Here is a 21,439-nt window from a genome sequence, read left to right as displayed (position 1 = left end):
CCACTCCTGCACATCTCTTGGTTGTTCTTTGTGAAGGATAGCATCGAGCCCCTTTGAGAAGGGCCTGCTGATTTCTGCTGCTAGTTTATTAAGGGAATGTATAAAGGTTTGATCCATGTTTTTGCAAGATAATGACAGGTACATCAAGTTGTTTTATGTATAACTTTGATAGCACAACAAAAATACACAATAGTGACTAGCTGACTCAACACTAGCATAACAAATACCTACTCAGGCCTATCAGCATGACACTTCAATCACCTAACATGGTTTTATACTCTAACACCACCCTTGCAATATATCTTTTACATAGCATGAGAAGTTACAGGGCTTCTGGCATAACAATTGTAATACTGGGATATACTAGTTGTACCAAACATCTGAGGGACTAAGGAAATAAACCCTATTATTTGTGGAATTTTGCAAACAGTAGGTATATAGTCAGTTGTAGGTGTGCTTTTGCCAATTTCAGAGTGTTGGAAAATGTCTTCCATTAACAAAGTATGCTACTGTTAATGATCAACAAGGAAGATAGGATTGCACAGTAGTGAGTAACAACAAAGATACTTTAGTAACATCTCAAGGGAAATAGAAATAAGAACATGTTTCATGTAACAGCCTCAAGTTAATGGAACAGATTGGTCACTGGTAGTGAATTCGGCCTGTAGGTTTTGGAGACAATTTATGTTCCTGAATTCTGAGTTAAGATGTTTCAGCTTTTGCTCCAACAATCTAAATCATCAGCTTCAAACTTCCACAATTGTGATTCTGCCTGTGGGTGATGGCTCTGTGATCACGTCAAACAGATTTCTGCGTCCCATTTACTTCAATGACGTGAGTTTGAGACCCGTGCCAAATATCTCCGCGTGTACAACATCAAGTCATGAGCAATTTTCGCCAACAGTTGACTCAAGCCAGGACACCCCACCAATAATGAATACGACCTGTAGACAGGAGAATGTGTTTACCAGCTGAGAGAAAAATAACATGCTCAGGCATATATAAGAGAGAAATTACGCCCAGTAGATCTTGCTTGGCCTTTTCAATAAAATTTGGACAACTCCTTTTAAGAATTTGACCACTCCAATTTGTCTTTGTGTCAGAAATGGACGCCACTCACAAATGTGCCCTTGAACTCATGTAATCACAAAATTGACATTTCGTTGTTTGCATAGGTACTCAGCCCTTTGAAGATACACTCGGTTATGGCAGACGATCCTGTCCCAAAATAATACTGATACCAACTACAATATGTTAGGCCCAGTCCTCAAGAGGAGTGCAGTCAACCACTTCTGCTATGCGAAATAATTATGATGACCCTGCAAGTATCTTGCATCATAAATGTGGCACGTACTCGGCTTCATTATTCACTGAACTTGGCTTCAATTTGCATACATCTCCTTGCGGCTCAAGCCCCAGAAGAATCACCTTGTCCTCGCGGATACGTACAGAGATGTAGCCTCTGGTTCACTGTGAATCCTATCCGTCAGGTGCAGCTCCTCGAGCAATGCAATTATGAACCCATGGAACTACAGTCAATCAACGTAACGGTCAAGATTCGACACACCTCCCATGCACAGATGGATTGACGGTGGGCCACGATTTGACACCCCTCCTGTGTGCAAACGGATCCACGAGTACCGAGATATTACATAGATCGATGCGTGACTCTGAATCTCAGCATTTTTGTTAATGCATCACATCAACTGCTATTCATTGATCTGCTACAACGAGCTTTCCGGCCTCCTTGTTCAGCGCAGTCGCCTCTGTATATTATGATTCTAGCCAAGATATTTTATGTGGAGTTGCAGTTGTGGTCCCCTCACGACGTTCTAGCTGCTACCATCACTCTAATTAGTCAACTGATTCTAGCTCCACGACTTTGACCTTTGTGCCAGCAAATCGGCCACCATACTCTCTTCGACCACTGGAAGTCTCTTCTTAGCATCACATCATGTAGATCTTCTCGTTCCGGTTCCAACAAGCTATTACACTGAGGTGTTCCATCAATTAATCTCCCCAGAATGCCACCTCGAGCATAATTAATTAAGTTATGCCCAATAATAACGTTGATTTTTGAAAGTTGTCGGAATGCGACGGAACGAAAGGCAAACTATGCGGATGATGGAATATGCCAAGCAAATGCCATCAAATCCCATAAAAACTCCTCAAGAGTCCATCGAGACCCCTGATCACATAAACCTACTCCACTGCCTGGCCATCCCCTGCCCTAGAAATCCACCCTGGTTGTACTATAAAGAAGAATAAAAATGGGGACATGACAACTCACTCACCCTTTAATACAATGGGGACCACAGCTCACAAGGTGGGGACATCTGATCTGCATGTAACCCTTTAACACTACAACACCAAGAGTGCCACTCTTAACACTACACCAAGCACCAATGCTAGCTCATGCTAAGGCCTCACCAAGGTTACACTAATTCTTTAGTAGCATTTCATACACCCAACAAAATTTGCATCAAGAGAACTAGTATTTACATTGTGCCAAGTGTAAACACCAATTTGGTGCCAGAATCATCGCCCAAAGATTCAACCCTGTCAATGACCTCCAACTCCAACTCACAGTGAAAAGAGACCATGTAGAAAACACATTAGGGAATGAAAGTGGACCCTATCATCAACAGGGCTATTGTACGAATCAATTGTCAAAACTAACCAAATAAGCCATCCCTTAACCAAATTGATTTCACACCTTGAAGTAGTGATCAACCTGAACACAATGCCCAAGGTTGACCATCTCAGGCCGCCTTGTATAAAATTATAATGATCTTGCTAATGTATAAATATCATATCAAAGATCATTTGTAGCTCATCATCTTAGCATTATAGAATGTCTTCTCTTATGTTTTCTTCTCACTTCTCCTTCATGCATTAGATCAACTAGCACCCACAACATTATTTCACAAGGCTAGGAGCAAAGGTAATAGCTTCACAACTTCATAGAGGTGATGCTCAATTTTGTAGAATACTCCGCAATGGTGATAGCAAGTGTACAAATTTAAGCCTTAAATATTTTGTCTTGTATAGAGTTGCTTTAGACATTTTTGAATGCTCTCTCCTATTTTGCATAACAAGACAAATAAGAAATCTTTTGTTCTTTCTAAACACAATGCTTAAATATCTAGGTATGTTTTATTATTGGGCATCTTTACTTTTTTCCAAGGAAATCCTTGCAAGGAAACCTAGGGGATGCTTCCCCACATTTGTGGATGGTATCCCTAGTAAACCTATCAATGTAGGGTAATGCACCTCATCCAAGGGGATTTGAACCATACAACTGCGGAATGGAACTAGCCAAATGCCCAACCACATTGAAAACAACCAGTTGAGCTAACCCCTTGGGCTATTTCTTTATAGGGCATCTTTATTGTTATTGCTCTATTTCTGTTAAATTGTGTGCTTTGAAATATTAAGTTGAATTACATTACTACACATTTTTCAACAACCAGTTGAGCTAACCCCTTGGGCTATTTCTTTATTGGGCATCTTTATTGTTATTGCTCTATTTCTGTTAAATTGTGTGCTTTGAAATATTAAGTTGAATTACATTACTACACATTTATTCTTGCTAAATTGCACAAAGCATTCTTCAACACTAGTGAGCTTTGCAATTGTGAAACTTCTTGACTTCGCAGTCTTTCCTGCCCAAGGTGCCCAATCCAACTGTCCATGGGTCATTTTATTTCTTTAAAGGACAAACTTCTTGTCTTTCAGAACGATCCCTAGCTAGGGAAACCCTACTCTTTGCCTAACACCTTAGTATCTTAACATCGACCGTGCTGCTAGATATTTTGAGACTATGCCAACATGGGTAAGACTCCCGAACCTCCTTTACATTCTCAAGATGATGATGTTCTCAAAAGTATCCAAAACCACTTGGAAATGTTCTTAAATTGAACTCCCTAGAGAAGCATCCTTTTGTGCAAGGAGCATCCTTCTGTGCACAGATATCCATGAAAATGAACAATGGGCCTTCAAGAAGACATGAATCTTGAAATAGATGGATTCATTTGGAATCAGATCCTAGAGTACAAGAATTTGCTCTCTAGCAGAGAATTTCTTATTGTCACAAGCATTTTGCCCCTTCTTGCCCCTCAAAAATTTATTTCCTTCCTTCAGAGAACAAGAATAGATAAGAAATTAAATTAATATCAACATACATCCAATCTAGGTCAATAGGATTTTAAAGTACAGGAAGCTACAATGGCAATGTGGGAGTGCATAAGAAATTTCCAAAATAGCTAGAATCTAGATAAGGATCAAAAAGGACTAACGAATACAATGAGATAAACCCTAGAATCTAGATAATGAATTAAAGACTGAACCTGTGTGAGAGGACGGGAAAGGAAGAAAAATAAAATCCTGTCGTAGAGAAGGTTCACTGAATCAGGAATAGAAGGCAAAGCAAGGAATTATATCCTAAACTGCATCAAAATCAAAGCCTGGCATTCAATCAACCACCATGAAAGCATGAGAAAGGCCCTCAGGAGCCAACCAGAAGAGGACAAGAAAAGTAAGTTGGGGTTCAAAATACTGGAGAAAATAAAAAACCAAGCTCTGAAAAAAGATATTGGAGATTTGAAGTTTGAACAACCCAAAAACCAATCTGTAAGCTAAGAGAAACACCACTAGAAAAATCAATTGTTTAACACTACATTCCAGCAGAAAAGAAGCAGAGCTAAAAAGATCCCAAGGGTAAAGAAACTGCTAGTAAATCGCACTTGGCCTATCCCGAATAAAATCAATAGCAAACTTTCTAAGCAGTATCTAAAGATGATGAAACATCATTGTTACTGGTTATCCTTCAAAGGTCAAAAAGAAAGAAAAGATCTGGAAAGTGAAAAGGCTAGACAGAAAGCAAGCATTGCCTGTAATAAAAAATTGTCAGCCATCACTGTCACAGGCTACAGCAGCTCCAATGCACCATTTACTTCTTTTTCAACAATTTTCTTTTTGAAGTATCATCCCATCTCCTAGTGATATCAACAGCGAAATTTTAAGAACTATGTAATGTTCCCAATTTTTGTGAGTGCAAAATTCACTGAGTTTTGCCATTTTTTGGTGATATTAAATAAAAAAGAGAAATTATTATTTTGTGGGAGAAAAGCGGAAATTATTATTTTAATGAAGAATGGCGGCAAAGAAATAGTTTATTAGCGAAGGGAAACAAAGTATTATTTTAATGGAGAATGGTGGCAAATTAATATTTTATTGGAGGATGGAGGAAAATTATTATTTTATTAGAGAATGGCGGCAAAATAATATTTTATTCAGAAAAGAGGCAAATGATTATTTTATTTAAAATGGTGGCAAAGAAATATTTTATTAGCGAAGGGAAACAAAGTATTATTTTAATGGAGAATGGTGGCAAATTAATATTTTATTGGAGGATGGAGGAAAATTATTAGTTTATTAGAGAATGGCGGCAAAATAATATTTTATTGAGAAAAGAGGCAAATGATTATTTTATTTAAAATGGTGGCAAAAGAATCCTACTGGGAAATGGGCCCCACCAATAAAATAATGGGGAAAAGGAGAATCTAGAAGCTACAAGGAGACTCAATTGAGAAATATAAATACAGGAGGGACTCAATTGCAAATCATTCTATTCTATCTATCTCATTGACAATTGAAAAGAGCTCAAGCAAGCCTCAAGAGTTTCAAGCGAAACTCAAGCTAATTTCGGTGGACTTCGAGTGCCACCCTAGTTAGCTCTTGGGGAAGATCACTCAGGTCTTCCATTTGTGTTTACTGCAGGTGGTGAGGCGAGTTTGCTGAAGGAGAAACCTCTTAATCTCATGCCAGTCATTTACTGAATTACATCAACAATTGAGGTGGCCAAATTGTTTGTTTATCAGGGGTTCAAGAGGGCCGAATTCATCCCTCCTCCTTGCTGGTAGAATTCATCTTAAGGAGGACCAAGTTTAGCGTGTATTGCTGACTGATATACATTTCCAGATTTGGGAGCGGAGCTGAAGAGCATTTTTTAGTGGCTGATCTTCTTAGTCTGAGGCCATGTTTCTACTCTCAAGGAGGGCCAAGAGCTTCATGCTTATTTCCACTCCAAAGGAAGGACTGAACATCAAGTTTCTCCACAAATTTCCAGGGGTAATTGAGGCCAGTGAATTCTGTCCTTAGGAGGGTTGAATCATTCATTAAAAAGGAGGCCGATTTCTCGCATGGTACCAGCACATAAAGAAAATCCAAGAGGGCCTAGTGGTTGATTGCTGAGGAACTGTGGTATACACTTCAGATAAGGAGGGCCGAATGCTCTTGAGTTGACTATCATTCAGTTCCAGAATTGAAGATCCTCATTTGGGCTTAATTTACAGACCTGTAGCAGCTTGTTCCAGTGTACTTAAGAGGAATATCAGTCCTGTAGCAGCTGGTAATTAAGGGGCTGAATTGTCAAATCTGATTTCTTCATCAATGTGGAGCGCTTCCCAGGTGTTATCTTGTTGTGGCCTTGTAATTTTCTGAATATTGTTATTAATGAAAGAATCAGATTTTGCCTCTAATTTTGGTGGTAGTTCTTTATGAGTTTGTTATCAAATTGTTGATGAAAAACACCATACTGTCTATTGAAAATAATTCCCAAATGTGCACTTGATGATCACACCACTTCCAGTTGGTTAATGATATACTTCATCATGGAAATCAAGTCATTTTCTGAGTTTGCATGACATATCAATTGCTGGTCTAAAGTTGGTTATTCTCTATATATGCCCTTGTGTGTTTACACTACATGAGGAAAAATTAAACTACACCTACAGCAGTATGCTTGTGATGTATTTGACAAAATTCTCACACTGAAAGGGAACCTTAAAACTCAGATATTTTATTGGTCATTTAAGATATTTCCTATTGGGAATATTACAAACTAGGGATGTTGATTGAAATGAAAGAGTAAAACTCAAAAGAACATCCAGGGAGCAGTATACTCGAGATGGGTACAAACAATGGAAATATCCCCAAGCTAATTCAAGATATGACTGGAGTATAACCCATTAAAAGGTGCAGCCCAATTTTAAGATTACCACCAGATAATATGGTAAGAGTGAGTTTTTTTGTGCCATTGCAACTATCAGCTGGGAATATGAAGACAGGAAAAATGATCACTTCTAACAGAGAATGAGTAAAGCCAGATAAATTTATTCTTGAATGATTACAATCACAACCAAGCTGCAAAATAAATCCAGTCTTGAGTAGCAAGCAAATAAGCATGTAAAGAACAATCATGAACTCAAGCATCCATACAAAGTCAAGAGAGTTGCTGAATCCAAAGCAAACAGTAACTAACCTTGATACCTAACAATTTCAAAAACTTATATCTAAATGTTTTCTCATATATCATCTTGAATCTTGGCACTAGGCAGAGCACAAAAATATAGAATCCAAAGAAATTGTCTCAAAATACAAGAAGCCTCCCATGCAACAGGTCACTTGCAATGCTTAAAAAGGGTAATTTTATTCTCTTTAGTAGCATGAAGGGGAATAAAAAAGAGACTTAGGAAATGGTAGCCACCTAGAGAAACAAGAGCATAGGAGTTACCTTCAACAAGGCGTTTAATAAGGGGTTGCAAACGACCATTTTCAGCCATTTGACGAACATTCTTGTCACACAATTCCAAATTCTCAAGGGTTTTTTCAGCATTCTTAACAGCCACATTATTTTCAGATTTGCTGCTAGTCATTCCAACTAATATAAGAATAGCACCATTTGCAGAACCTATCTTTTCGGATAACGACTGGGATTTGGAAAGCTCCAATAACAAAGATACTGCTTCCTCCCTTTCCTGAGAAAGCTCCCGTGATAAACATTTAACATAGGTACGGATGTAATCTGCTTCAGCAATAGCTTCCTACAAATAAACAGGCCAAGATATAACACACGTTAATAATCAAAAGCTTATGTACTCTAAAAAGCCTCTTTCAAATGAGAAACAGAAAGATTTAGATTTTTATTAATTTGATGGAAGGCATGAAAGTAAGAGAAAATAAGACCTTATTGTCTTCATCATCTTCTACTAGTACACAAAGAGTTTCAAGAGCTCGACAGCGCACTTGCTCAACACCAGTTTTCAACCGCTCAACAATCATAGGTATCAACCCAGCATTACGTACCCGATATTTGTTGATTCTACTTTTGCGACAGAGATGTTGTATATCTTTCAAGGCACATAATATATCTTCCTCTAAGCTCATTAAAGTCAAGGAAGAACGAGCAAGATCAATTTGAGCAATTTCATTTCTGCCCGTCCACTCTTCAATGGTGTTACGGAGAGCTATGCTAGGGTTCAATTCTGTACTCCTCAATTCTTGCCCTGTCATTGGACAAACAGGTTTCCTTCCATTGTCTTGACACTCCTTGAACCACCTTTCAATAGAACTTCTCTCATATGTTTGACCATTTTCTAATGTAACTGGATCTTGCATAATTTGTTTAGTTAAAGGGCACACAAAGGCTTCATACAGAGGCTCAATATGTCTCTGTTCATAATGACGGCTGTCATCTGATTGGCTACCATGGTCACAGCCTGAGTCCCACTTATTCAACATGTTCCCTGTCAAACCCATCAAAAAAAGAGCATAAGTCTTAAACAATCACACACGTAGCTTTATGAATTTCTAGTTTATTTCAAAATTTGAAATTTTTGTGGAAAACCACCACACAAGTGAGTATTCAACACCAATTAATCCCCTTTCTTGAAGGTTCACAGCTTGTAAAATTTCAAATCTACCTTCTTGTGAATGTAAAGATACCCTCTGCACTTCTGTGGTATGAAAATAAGCTTTTTGCATCTGCTGAGAAGCAGAATCGATAAGAGCTTTTATGTTTTCATCATTCTGAACACTGGACAAAGGAACAAGGCTCAAGCTTCTACCCAAATCATGCACCACATTTTCCAGCTGTTTCACTAAGTTACTTCTTTGAATAGCCAATTGTAATCGACTCTTGTTGATACCTATTTGTACTAGTTGGCTGGCAATTTCGACATCTCTTGATAATGCCTCCAAAATCCCACTTATTAAAGGTGAACTTTCTCTTCCTTTTTGCAGCTCTATGACAATAATAGAGATGGTTTCCAAGAAGCATGCCAACTGAGAAAAAATGTCTTGTTCAACTGGTACATTGCGTGCAAAGCCCGAAACCTCTGACAATCTACTCAACAGGGACTGCCCAAGAACAACTACTGTTGGCAATTCTACTTCTAGCATCTGAGAAACAGTTTTCTACAGCCAAATACAGATAAACAAAGGTAAGTGAATTGCTCCCATCAAGTCATCTGTATCATTCAAACTACTGTACTTCTTCCAGACATATAGTCACCCTTGAAATAAAATGATCTGAGCTCCACAACTTTAACTTTACATAAAAAAGCCAAGTATCAAATTTATGATGAATTGCCAAATAACAACTGCAGCAGTAAGTGAATTGCTCCCATCGAATTAGCTTTATCATTCAAAATGCTGTACTTCTTCAAGAAATAGAAGCACCCTTGAAATAAAATGATCTCAGCTCCACAGCTTTAACTTTACATATAGATGCCAAAGTAACAAATTTCAGATAAAATGCCAAATAACAAACTGAAGCAGTATTTCTAAATGCACAATTTCCATAAGGCAAACTTTGGTTCAGACTTCAGAGCCTCCATCCATGTCCAGTCTCATGATAGAGGATGAAGCAGCCAATAGATAGACCAATATCCAGTAAGAACAAAAAGAACCTCGGATTTGTATGGATGTCCATTCCTTCAGATAGAAAATATGATGGCATTTTATTCTACCATCTGATTTGCTTATTTGTTCAATTTCGTTTTCAGTATTACAGTGATAGTATCCAAGTGATGTTCATAACAATTGCTGGGGGCAAGGTCATAACAAGTACAGCCACTAAAACAACTTCCTCAAAAGATATGCGAAGAATATTGTTGGATCAACAATTTTTTATGTAATGCAGCATATTCTTTTGGAAGTGATGCTTAACTGGGTCAAGATTTTAGAGAATTTTCTCCTAAAAGATGTTTGGTTATTTCTCTTTACTGTTTCACTAAACAATTCCCAGTCATATTTGTACCATTTAGTAAAAGCATTACAGCCAACATCAACACTGATAAAAATATTATACCATGACGACGCAAAGAGGGCATTGCATGACAAAAAAATAGGCATACCCTGCGGTATATTGTGCATGGCATTCATTTTTCCAGACTTGTTCACCAAATGGATTACTCATCTTAAATGCCACTAAAAACTTTACCCACCAACAATGCAATAAGGAAAAAGTTATTAACAATGCTTTATTTCTGTTGTGGACCCAAGTTAAATGCGCATTAACTTTTAAGTTTAACATAATAAAGTACATACATATTCATTATAGTTTTAGACAGCCCTGTGATTAGATCCATCTTTACTATTACAACCAATACCATTAGGATGAGGCTTGCAAATTTCCCCTTCACTTCTGGAAGGAAGACGTTGTGAGAGAAATCAGCAACCCTCTGTGCAGATATCTAGGCTCATATAGCAGAAACAGAGGAGGTTTATTCACGTGTGCTAGATTGTGTTGAACAAAGCTCAAGCAAAAATTTGTTGGACAGAATCATTTCTATCTCGAGGGCTTCCCATGGACTCAAAAGCTGGACTATTAAAACATCCCTTTCAAGTGCAAGATCTGCCATGGCTTAGGCCATTTTATGGCAACTTGCCTCAAAAGAAACCCCAAACTTGAAGAAAATTATCAAGAAGGATATCAGATAATTAAAATAAGATAGAAAAAGACAAACTGACTCGCAAGCCAGAACAAGGAAAAAGAAGCTGACACAAAAAGAGAACTGCCCAGGATAAAGTCCACAAATCTGGCTGAAAGGATCTAAATACAGATTCCCAAAAATGAGAAATAAACTTATAACATCAAAGCCAGCATAATTCTGCATGATATTCAATACATTATAAGGTGACTGTTAATTCATCAATTACATAAATGACAAATAAAAAGATGAAAAACAAATCTGGACCTGCGCTGCAAGGGAGCACCCCCAACCCCTCTCTTTGCTTCTGAAACATGCTCCCAGAGGGAGCATTTTAGGAAGCACCCTTGGAAACGCTCCCTTCTGGAAGCAATTTTTGGGAGTGTGCTCCCTTCTTAAAAATACACTACCTGCCAAAATAGGGAGCATTCAGGGAGCGCTCAAGGAGCTTCATTCCCTGAGCTCTCCCTGAATGCTCCCTAGGCACTTGCCAAAATGCCCCCGGAAGACTCCCAAGAGCTTAAAAATGTTCGCTGAGCGATCCCATGCATGAACGCGATTTTTAGCTTTTCTCTTGCTTGTTCCAAGAGGTTCCAAAATGTTGGTTTAGGCATGGCTAGGGTTCCACTCACTATATTTGCTCTCATTCTATTTCTCATTTCACTCGCCTCTGCTTGGGTTTTGAGTGAGTCATTTTCTAATTGTTGAGAAGAATATTTGTGAATGAATCATTTTCTAATTGTTGAGAAGAATATTTGTGAATGAATCATTTTCTAATTGTTGAGAAGAATATTTGTGAGTGCTTGGAAGGGATTTTGAAGGCTGCTATAGTTCCATTCAACCATCACTGCGGAGATGAAAAGGGGGGCACTTTGTTTTTAAAGTTTAAACATTTTTTCATGTGTTGCAGACTAATATGTTTACTATGTCTGATGCTTGAATGCTCTCTTCTCCTCTTTCCTATTTCTCCTTCTCCATCATTCTATTGCAGGCAGCAAGTTATTCTCAAGACTCAAGAAGCATGATGGGTATGTGATTTATCTTTTTGGTTCCATTTTTTATTGTGATAGTGGTGTTGAGAGGTCAAAATACGACTGATGAGGAAGAACTAGAAGCATCCAAGCACAAACGCAGAGAAGAGGAAGAAATCGATGGAGATGATGACCACAAAACTAACAATGATGATGAAAAGATAATAAAGTAAAAAGGAATTGGACCTACCAAACACAAGAGGGGGAAATGTAGCTATCAAAGAACACTTTAGAAAACCCTAATCCAACATATACCTGGAACACAAATATCACATAAAGAGAAGTGAACCCATGAACAAGAGAACAAGAAATATGGTGCCCTTGGGGGAAGGAATCGATCACTAATAAATCCACAATGATGTTACAAAGGACTCAGGATTGTGTATTTATACACAACTCATGAGGTGGGGTGCCTTCCCCCGTCAAAGGGTTATGGACCCGCATAAATGCCTAGCTCAACCTTAGACACCTCGAATAATATAATATAATGTTGACTAGGTCAACTATTAAAGAAAAACCTAGTAATACAATAATGAGAGTGTTCGGCCATAATGTCAAGTAATCACAAGTGAAAATTACCACCACTTCAATACCCACCCAGCCCCTTTAATCTGATCATGGGGTAAAAAGATGATAAAGTACAAAAGGATTGGACCTACCAAACACAAGAGAGGGGCAACCGTAGCTATCATAAGAGAGAGTGGGTTTGTGAAGACATAACTCAATACAAAAGTGGAAGGATTTGTAATGACCTGACTCCATATAGAAGTGGAAGGATTTGTGATGACCTGACTCCATATAAAAGTGGAAGGGTTTGTGAATACCCAACCATCTTCATCATAGAACTACTCAACTCTTGAAGAAATGCCAATATTGAACTGCTCAGCATCTAGGGGAATATAATCCTAATCTATACATCGATAAAGTAATGTTGCGAAGAGGCATAAATACAATAGAAGGTACAAAAGTGAGCAAGCATACCCAACTCAATGTAGTGTCAATCATAGTTGGAAAAAGAGAGAGTGGGTTTGTGATGACCCAACTCAATACAAAGGTGGAACCCAATGACCTATTTGAGGAAAGCTGCCACCAAACTGCTCATCAATCGAAAGACTAGGACAGTAAACTACTCATCCAATAAAGAAGTGCTAGAAGAAACATCTTGTATAGGGATCAACTATGAGTCGCTCATCCTTGGGAGGTTTCTGATCACTAAACTACTCATCTATTGAAATAATGCTACCATCAGACCGCTCACTTGCTAGAAAACATTGTTACTAACCTACTCATCCAATGGAGGAGAGTGAGAAGACATATCCAAGCCATACTACACTTCTACTAGAAGAATAATCCCACTAATTTTCCCATCTAAAGATATGTTAGAAGGAACATTTTGTAAGAGAGAAGAAATGAGAGTACCCAACTCTAATAAGATCAATCATAGCAGACCCACAAGGCATAGAACAGTTGATGACAGGGGTGTACTATTAAGGCACTCCTTGTGTGAAGATCATTGGTTTGAAACCTCGTGGGTGGGTGTGCCTCCCAAACTAGCCAACCTACAAAAAGAAGATCAATTGTAGCAGAAATGAGAGTAGAAAGACCCAACTCCATATATCTAAAAGAGTTTGAGCACAGCTAAGAATGATAAAAAAACAAGAAGAGAGTGGGTGTTTATGTACTCAACATAGATGCCCTTGTGAGAAAATAAGCTAGGAAGAAAGATCAAAGATGACTTGAGAGCTAGAACACAACTAAGAGAGCTCAAAATACAACAGGGGAGTGGGTGTGTAAATACCCAACACAATTGCCCCTAAAAGAGTACAACTCAAAAGGAAGCCTAGATACAAGATGAGAGAGGGTTCATAAATGCGTAGCTCCCCACAACGGGTGGTGCTGGCCAAAATATAGAATATGGGTGGCTAAAATACAAGTGAAAGTTGAAGTTTGGATAACAAACTCAAAAGCATGGTCAAGGATAAGCGAAAATAAAATACCCATCTCAATACAGGGTCAGCCCTATGAATAACATCCTCCCTAAAGATGGATAAGAGGCCAAGAACAGCACAATGTTGAACACATGCTAATGGAAAAAAATGAAACTCCCCAAAACAACATAAATGATAATACCATTACCAACACAATTCCACAACTTGGTAAAGGAGGCTTATAGTTAAAGTCTAAAAGAAAGAACCACTAAAGTACGAAAGTCAATTTAAAGATCACCAAAAAGCACAATCTATCAATGAGACTGAAACTCTAAGTTGCACGAAACACCAAAACGTTTCAGAGTTTCCGAAATGGGTACGTTTAGAAACGTCACCTCCCAAAAATGGAAACGTCGGCCGAAACGTCAGCGGAAACGTCATATATGTATATCTAAAAATATATATATAAAGAAATAAGTGAATAACACATTATCTTGCCAAAAAAAAGGGAATAAGGCCCATATATGACAATTTAAAAGGAAAAAGAAGTCTATATTAACTCTAATATATGATTACATGATGGTCGAGTTTTTGCCGAGTTTCGGCCAAGTTTCGGAGTTTCGGGTACGGGTACGTCCCAAAACGCCGGGTTCTTTGATGTTTCATGCAACATAGCTGAAACTGTTGGAAAAAAAAACTAGGTTCGGTCTTCATAATTATCACTGTACTTGTATCAATTTGTATTTCATGTAAAAACAAAAAAAAAAAAAGAGAAAAAGATTATTATTATTATTCATAGTCAAAGTATGTTCTTCATGCTTCTAGGGTCATTTAAGTCAAAATCAGAAATTACGTGAGTCAAAAGAAAGTTATTTGAGTCAAGTCCCATTTGGACTTTTGTAGAAAAAGGAAAAAAGAATTTTATTTGTGTCAAAAAGTCTAATTTGTCATCCACAATACCAAGTCGGCCCTCCTGGACAAGTCGACCTAGAGAGGCACCTATTCGACCTCCTGGATATATATAGAGGAGCAACTCAAGCAATCATTCACTCACTCATCATCATCGATCTCTATGCTAAAAAGGAGAAGAAGACCAGCGAAGAAGGGAAAGAATGTGAAGTCAATAGAGAGAGAAGGAGAAGTCAAAAGAAAGAGAAAGCTCTGTTTTCTAGTCTGCTTCTACTCACACTTACGAGGAATCTGGCAGCACTACAAGTCCGAAATTGCAGGACGAAGTTACAAGTCTGAATTCTGTGATTTTACCAGTTTTGATGAAGTTTGAACAGCATTGACTCAGTTGAATTTGACTTGTTGAAAAGGACTTGGTGGAGGGCTGACTTGGGATCTATGTGGCAGTCTTAGTTTTGGTCTTGGGTCTTGGATATCTCACTTTGATCTGATTCTATAAGAAGAGGAGTTGTTTGGGTTTTCCCCCTTGTGGGGTTTTCCCCTGTGGGGTTTTGCGCTGGCTTGGAGCCTACATCTTTGTGTTCTTTGTCTTTTGTGATCTTCATGTTTTATGTTTTGGTAATTGTTTGATGAAAAAACCATAATAAACGAAATAAGAAGCCAACAAATATTCATAAGCAATTATCAAGAAAGAAAAATCAAACCTAATTTGCTAACCCATTGGTTTCTCAACATGGTATCAAAGCTAAGGTTAAGGGGAGGCAGCTGGAAGATCACAAGTTGTTGGCTTATCATTGCAACAGTTACATCAAGGCTAAAGAAGAAAAACTTAAAGCAGTAATCTAAGAAGTTTGATACAAAGATCTGTAACATATGTGCTAGAGAAGATCAAAGTTAAAGGCTACTTCAAAAAGAATGAGACAGTGATACTGTACCTCTACAGTCTGGGACCTCTTCTATAACTTCTTATGGACAAAGTCTGAACAAGATTTCATGTGAATAATTGACAATGAAGAATCGATTTGAAAAAAATATGTACCTGTGCAAATTAGATCAAGACCTTCTAACCACCTATGGCAATACACATCATGGTATACAAGATCAAACACTTGAAGGATTATAAAAATTAAAGAACTGCAACACGAAGTCTGTACCATACCATTTCTACAATCAAATTTGTGTCTCTGTGTCAGATCAGTAAAAGGCATCCGAATTTCCTAAAGAAAGAGCAAGATAAGTCCAAGAGATTATCACAAAAGTTAAGAAGACCATGTATAGCATACGAACTAGGCATGGAAGGTATCTCCTTGAAGACATCAATGATGACATCAAAATAACAATAACATCTATCCATGATCCAAACCTATGGTAACATTTGTAAGCCATGTAATCTGAATTATTTGTGGAGGAAGATGAAGAAGTCCCTTCTAAGCTTACTCAAGGTTGAAGGCCGAGCTCATAAGGGTCATCTTTATAAAAGGATCGAAGTATGTCTAGCAATTCAATGTATGTGAAGTTTTGAAACTCCAAAATCTTTGTGGAAGATATCCGAACATCTGAACTACATGAGGCAAGTAACAACTCAATCTACATTGTTACAGTACGAAGAATTTCAGAAGCATACTATCTCTAATGCAAGCTTCGCATACGAATCTTCTGTGAATGCAAGGACCCTAGTGTAATACGTTATAAGAACATACCTATGGCATCCGAACCAATCAATTTTAAAAGGTCCAAAGCATCCAAACTTCCTTAAGTACTATACCAAGAACAACGAAGTATCAACAAAACAAAGACAAATGGCTTGAACCTATCCAAACCTTACTGTGATATTATATTATTATGGCATTTAAAATCTTTTGTGGCACTGCAATACGAGTTTCAAAGCCATATATCTGAAAATCGAAGCACAAAATATGCAAAAATAGAACTGTGCATTGTGATCTGAAGTTGGAGGAACTACATCTATAAAAGGAACCGAAATTATCATTAGAAGTCGAGACTCAGTGAAAAGAGACGAATTATCTGCCAAGCTTGATAAGGCCTATACTTGTGAACTTTAATCATCAGACCTCCTTGTAGATAGATCCATGTCAAGATATCTGAAGGTTGATGAAGCATAAGCAGTTACCAAGACTCCTTTCCTATACTTAATAGAAGATTGAATGACACCAAAAGGCCAACCTATCTAGCTCAAAAATATCTCTGCAGATCATATACTTGCTTGAAGGACGAAGGATTAAGCTACATTACCTCCCTTCCAATTCATAATAGAAGGACCTACTACATCAATAAAGCCGACCTGTTTGAAAGAAATCAATACAAAGCAAGCAGCTCAACAAAATTTCTATGAAGGAATTGAAACACCTTTGTTGAAGAAAGTTGGCACTTGACAATTGAAGATAAATCAAGGACCGGATCTTTGCAAAGAAGAGGTAAGGTATGGTTGTAGAGGTATGTATTATTTTTGTGTACATTTCGTTCACTAGGTCATTGCGATGATCATTCAAAAGATAGAGTTTGCACAAATATATTAGAGGTCGTGACATATAAGAGATTGTTGATATGTTAGCACACTAAGTATTTCATTGCATAAGAAGACTAGGTCTTGTGATCAAGAAATGAAATGGATAAAAGGCATGTCAATAGTATCATTAAGATTTTTGCAGCTAACCCATTAGCATGTTTGTAGAGTTTTGCAATTCTTGAATGGCAAGTCTTGATGACTATGAGAATCTAGGCTTTGAAAACCCTAGCAAAGTTCGAGTTAGAAAACCATAGGAATAGAAACCCTAACTAATTGTTTTCACTATAAAAAGAAAAACCTAGTTCTTGAGAATGACAGGAGTGACATCATGTTGATGTGAGGATAAGGAGTGATGAAAAAGTCCAAGATTAAGAGGGAGTTGACTCTCCTCAAAAGAATAAGTATTCTATACCTACTTTCCTTCATTACTATTGTTTTATTTTGTCTATACACTTTGTCTTTTTGTTCTTTCATAGCCTTCTAATAAAGGTTGCATGTCAAAACAAGATCAATCTAAGTTTGACTAACAAATGGAAGATTTGGAAGAATGTAGCAAAGCATAAAGACAAGAAGAGAGTATGCATCAAAAGAAGTCAATTAGATGGCAGCATGAAAGCAAGATTTAAAAGGGAAGAAGTTTACTTGTCTCAGCTAGAAAGAGGAAGTTGTTAGATCCTGAATAGATACAATACTACTTGAAGTTTGGTAAAAAAATCCAAAGAAGTTTATGATCAAAAGAAAAGATGACAGATCAATGGCAAGGCCCTTTGGCAAGAAATTGAAGAATCTTGATCTCATTGTACCAATAGTTGATTGGTTCAATCTAGGAACACATCAATTGACAATACTAATGTTGATAGAGATACTACTGATGATTGGAAATTGATATAATTTCTTGGAAAGCGTGAAAGCAGAACTTTGTTACAAAGGAAGAAGATATGAAGGCTTGTGCAATCAGTTGTGAAGAAGTTTGGCTCCATAAGATGTTTAATGAACTACTTGATGACATGTTGAAGCTACGTGAAGGTTAACAAAGATCCAGGAAGGTCGAAGCTCATTATGATGTGATGCAGATAGGAGCCAAGCAGCTACAACAGATCTCCATAGAAGAACATGTAGTTGATGCTTTGATGAGTATTTTTTAGACAAGCTTAAGCTTGTGGTTATTCCTCCCTGGTTGAGAGGGAGTGAGGATGGACACTGTATTCTCCATGTGTCATGCACTATGACCAGGACTAACAGTTGTAAGCCTAGTGAAGGCACTGGTAGGGAGAATGGAGGATTGGATAAGCATCTAGGACCGATACTCCTTGAGGAATGGTATCCAAGATAGGAGTAGTCCCGAAGACCGATACTCTTTGAGGATAGTGTATCCAAGATAAGAGTAGTCTTGAGGATCGATATTCTTTGCGGATAGGGTATCCAAGATAAGAATAGTCCTGTGAGGACATACCTGGTGAACATCTAGATAGGGTATGTGCCTGGAGAAAGGCGGTGGTGATGTCCAAATTTATGTCTCCCGGGATTGTGCTCTGATCTAGTGGAGAGATAGAACTTGTAAGTCAAAGCCTTGCTATGTTTGACAATGTTGCTTATGATGATGATGATGTTTATCAATCTGAACCCTTCTTATGAGAATATTTCAATTTGAGAGTATCCTGGTATCATGTTGTGTCATTATGAATACCTCCCTATTTAAGAGGGAGTGTTGGATGTGTAACTAGGTTTGGTCTTCATAATTATCATTGTACTTGTATCAATTCGTATTTCATGTAAAAACAAAAAAAGAGAAAAAGAAATTATTATTATTATTATTATTATTATTCATTTCTAGTCAAAGCATGTTCTTCATGCTTCTAGGGTCATTTAAGTCAAAAGAAGAATTTATGTTGAGTCAAAAGAAAGTTATTTGACTCAAGTCCCATTTGGACTTTTGTAAGATAAAGGACAAATGAATTTTATTTGAGTCAAAAAGTCTAATTTGTCATCCACGGGACCAAGTCGGCCCTCCTGGACAAGTTGGCCTAGAAAGGCACCTATTCGACCCCTTGGATGTGTATACATAGAGAGCAACTCGACCAATCATTCACTCACTTATCATCATCAATTTCTGTGCTAAAAAGAGAAGAAGACCAGTGAAGAAGAAGGGAAAGAGTTTGAAGTCAATAGAGAGAGAAGGAGAAATCAAAAGAAAGAGAAAGCTTTGTTTTCTAGTCTGCTTCTACTGACATGTGCGAAGAATCTAGCAGCGCTACAAGTCCAAAATTACTGGACGAAGTTACGAGTCTGAATTCTATGATTTGACCAGTTTTGATGAAGTTTGAACAACATTGACTCAATTGACTTTGACTTGTTGAAAAGAAGTTGGTAGAAGGCTGACTTGGGATCTATGTGGCAAACTTGGTTTTGGTCTTGGGTCTTGGATATCTCACTGTGATCTGACTCTATAAGAAGAGGAGTTATTTAGGTTTTCCCCCTTGTGGGGTTTTGCCCTGGCTTGGAGCCTATATCTTTGTGTTCGTCTTTTGTGATCTTAATGGTTTATGTTTTGGTAATTGTTTGATGAAAAGAACATAATAAAAGAAATAAGAAGCCAACAAATATTCACAAGCAATTATCAAGAAAGAGAAATCAACCCTGGTTTGCTAGGCTATTGGTTTCTCAACAGAAACTACCACTAACAGTACATCCAATAGAAACAAAGATCCCAATAGGAAAAGACAATATCCATATGAAACACTAAATGATCATACATATAGTATGTCTAATAAGGGCAAATAGCATAGTGTGGAAACAAAGATCCACACAATCAAGTTGATCCATTGAAAGAAGCTAAGAATCATTTTAGAGTCATGCATAAAATATAGTGGAGTAAATCCTACAGCCCTGTGAGTGGAAACTACATTAGAGGAGTTGAGAGGGGTCTCCCTTTGCAATCAGGTGACCATATCTTGTTTGAGTCACTAGGAATCATCATAATGTTGAAGAGTAGACCTCACATCACAAAGCACAACATCCAATTAAACGGTACCGACCACTGGAACATAAAGGATGTTTTCAAATAGCATGGAGTCAATACCAAGAATATCATCTTTTGAATTCGACACAACCTAATCTGTAGAGTACACCAACATAGGTGTGTCAAAGAAACAACGCACCTAATCCAACAAAAGAAAGTCCTCATAAAGGCCTCAAGAAAAACCACTAAAAGAGCAAAGAAGGGTTTGAAATGTTGGAGAGATTGATTGTTATTGATGTCAAAGGGACTTCAGCTGAGGATTAAATTGTCATAGGCTCGTAGCGAACTTCAAGCCCTTTCCAACGAGCATTTACTTGCCCCCTAACTCCTCTTCGTTGGAGAGAAAATGAATTTACAAGTTAAAAACCCATCTTTTGTCAAGCCTACATAAGTCGGCCTACATGTGCTCAAGTCAACCCTCCCAAGAGACGTGTCTTTTCAAATTATGGTCAAGCAAGTATAAATAGAAGCAATACATCCTCATTTCACCCAATCCAATTGGTCAAGCAAATAAAGAAGAATTTGGATCTGAGGTAAGGAGTTCAAAACTTGTGAACCATGAGGCTAATCAACAAAGGAAGACGGAGATTGTACTTGGTGTTTCCTGTTGGGAAAGTTCTCTGTGTTTTTTTGTGATTTCTTGGATCATTTGAAAATGTATACTTGGAACCTTACATCTCTCTCTTGAAGATAGTTTCATCCTTCCTTTGGAGCGGATTACAGGCCTCCTTTGCTTGACTAGAATTTTGGCCTCTTGACAAACCGGCCCTCAACCGCTTGAACAGTCATCCTTAAGCTCTCAGACGTAGTTACACTTCATACCTATTAGAACTTGTAATTGCTCTCAAACGTAGTTACACTTCATACCTATTAGAACCTGTAATTTTCTTGTGGAAGCTCAACCCTATAACCTATGACAGCTCGGACCTGTGGCTTGAAGACAGCTCAAACCTGTGGCTTGAAGATAGTTCAAATATGTGGCTCAAATGACAGCTCGGACCTAGGCCATGTGAGACAATTCGGACCTATTTGACCCATAGTAATTCGAATATGTGGAAAGTTTGAACCAAACCTCAGTCTTTAAAGGATTAAGACCTTATCACACTTGAAGAATAGATTTGATTTGAGGGTCTTCTAGAAGCTACAAGCAAAGGTTGGATATAGTTCCTTGAAGCATTACTAAGCAATGATTTTAGAGTAGACTTGTCAAACTCGTTAAAGAACTATTGAAGATTATTTGAAGCAATCTT

At 37.8% G+C, this 21,439-nt stretch overlaps 1 protein-coding gene across 3 annotated transcripts in view; it reads right to left on the bottom strand.

Annotated features, from left to right (window-relative positions):
• Positions 1–21,439, bottom strand: part of LOC149238415 (U-box domain-containing protein 44-like) — a 70,708-nt gene that overhangs the window by 19,078 nt on the left and 30,191 nt on the right. For all 3 annotated transcript variants that reach the window (XM_089373030.1, XM_089373031.1, XM_089373032.1), the window contains exons 2-4: positions 8,766–9,258; positions 8,029–8,588; positions 7,577–7,886 (exon numbers count right to left, since the gene is read on the bottom strand). In XM_089373030.1, coding sequence (XP_089229156.1) covers positions 7,577–7,886; positions 8,029–8,588; positions 8,766–9,258 — 1,363 coding nt within the window. The remainder of the gene's footprint in view (positions 1–7,576; positions 7,887–8,028; positions 8,589–8,765; positions 9,259–21,439) is intronic.

This window comes from Pinus tabuliformis, chromosome 8 (genome assembly GCF_031772625.1).
Source record: "Pinus tabuliformis cultivar Carrire ecotype Pingquan chromosome 8, CPIR1, whole genome shotgun sequence".
NCBI classification, from domain to species: domain Eukaryota; kingdom Viridiplantae; phylum Streptophyta; class Pinopsida; order Pinales; family Pinaceae; genus Pinus; species Pinus tabuliformis.
Note: the sequence above shows the minus strand (reverse complement) of the source record. Positions and strands in the feature narration are given on the sequence as shown.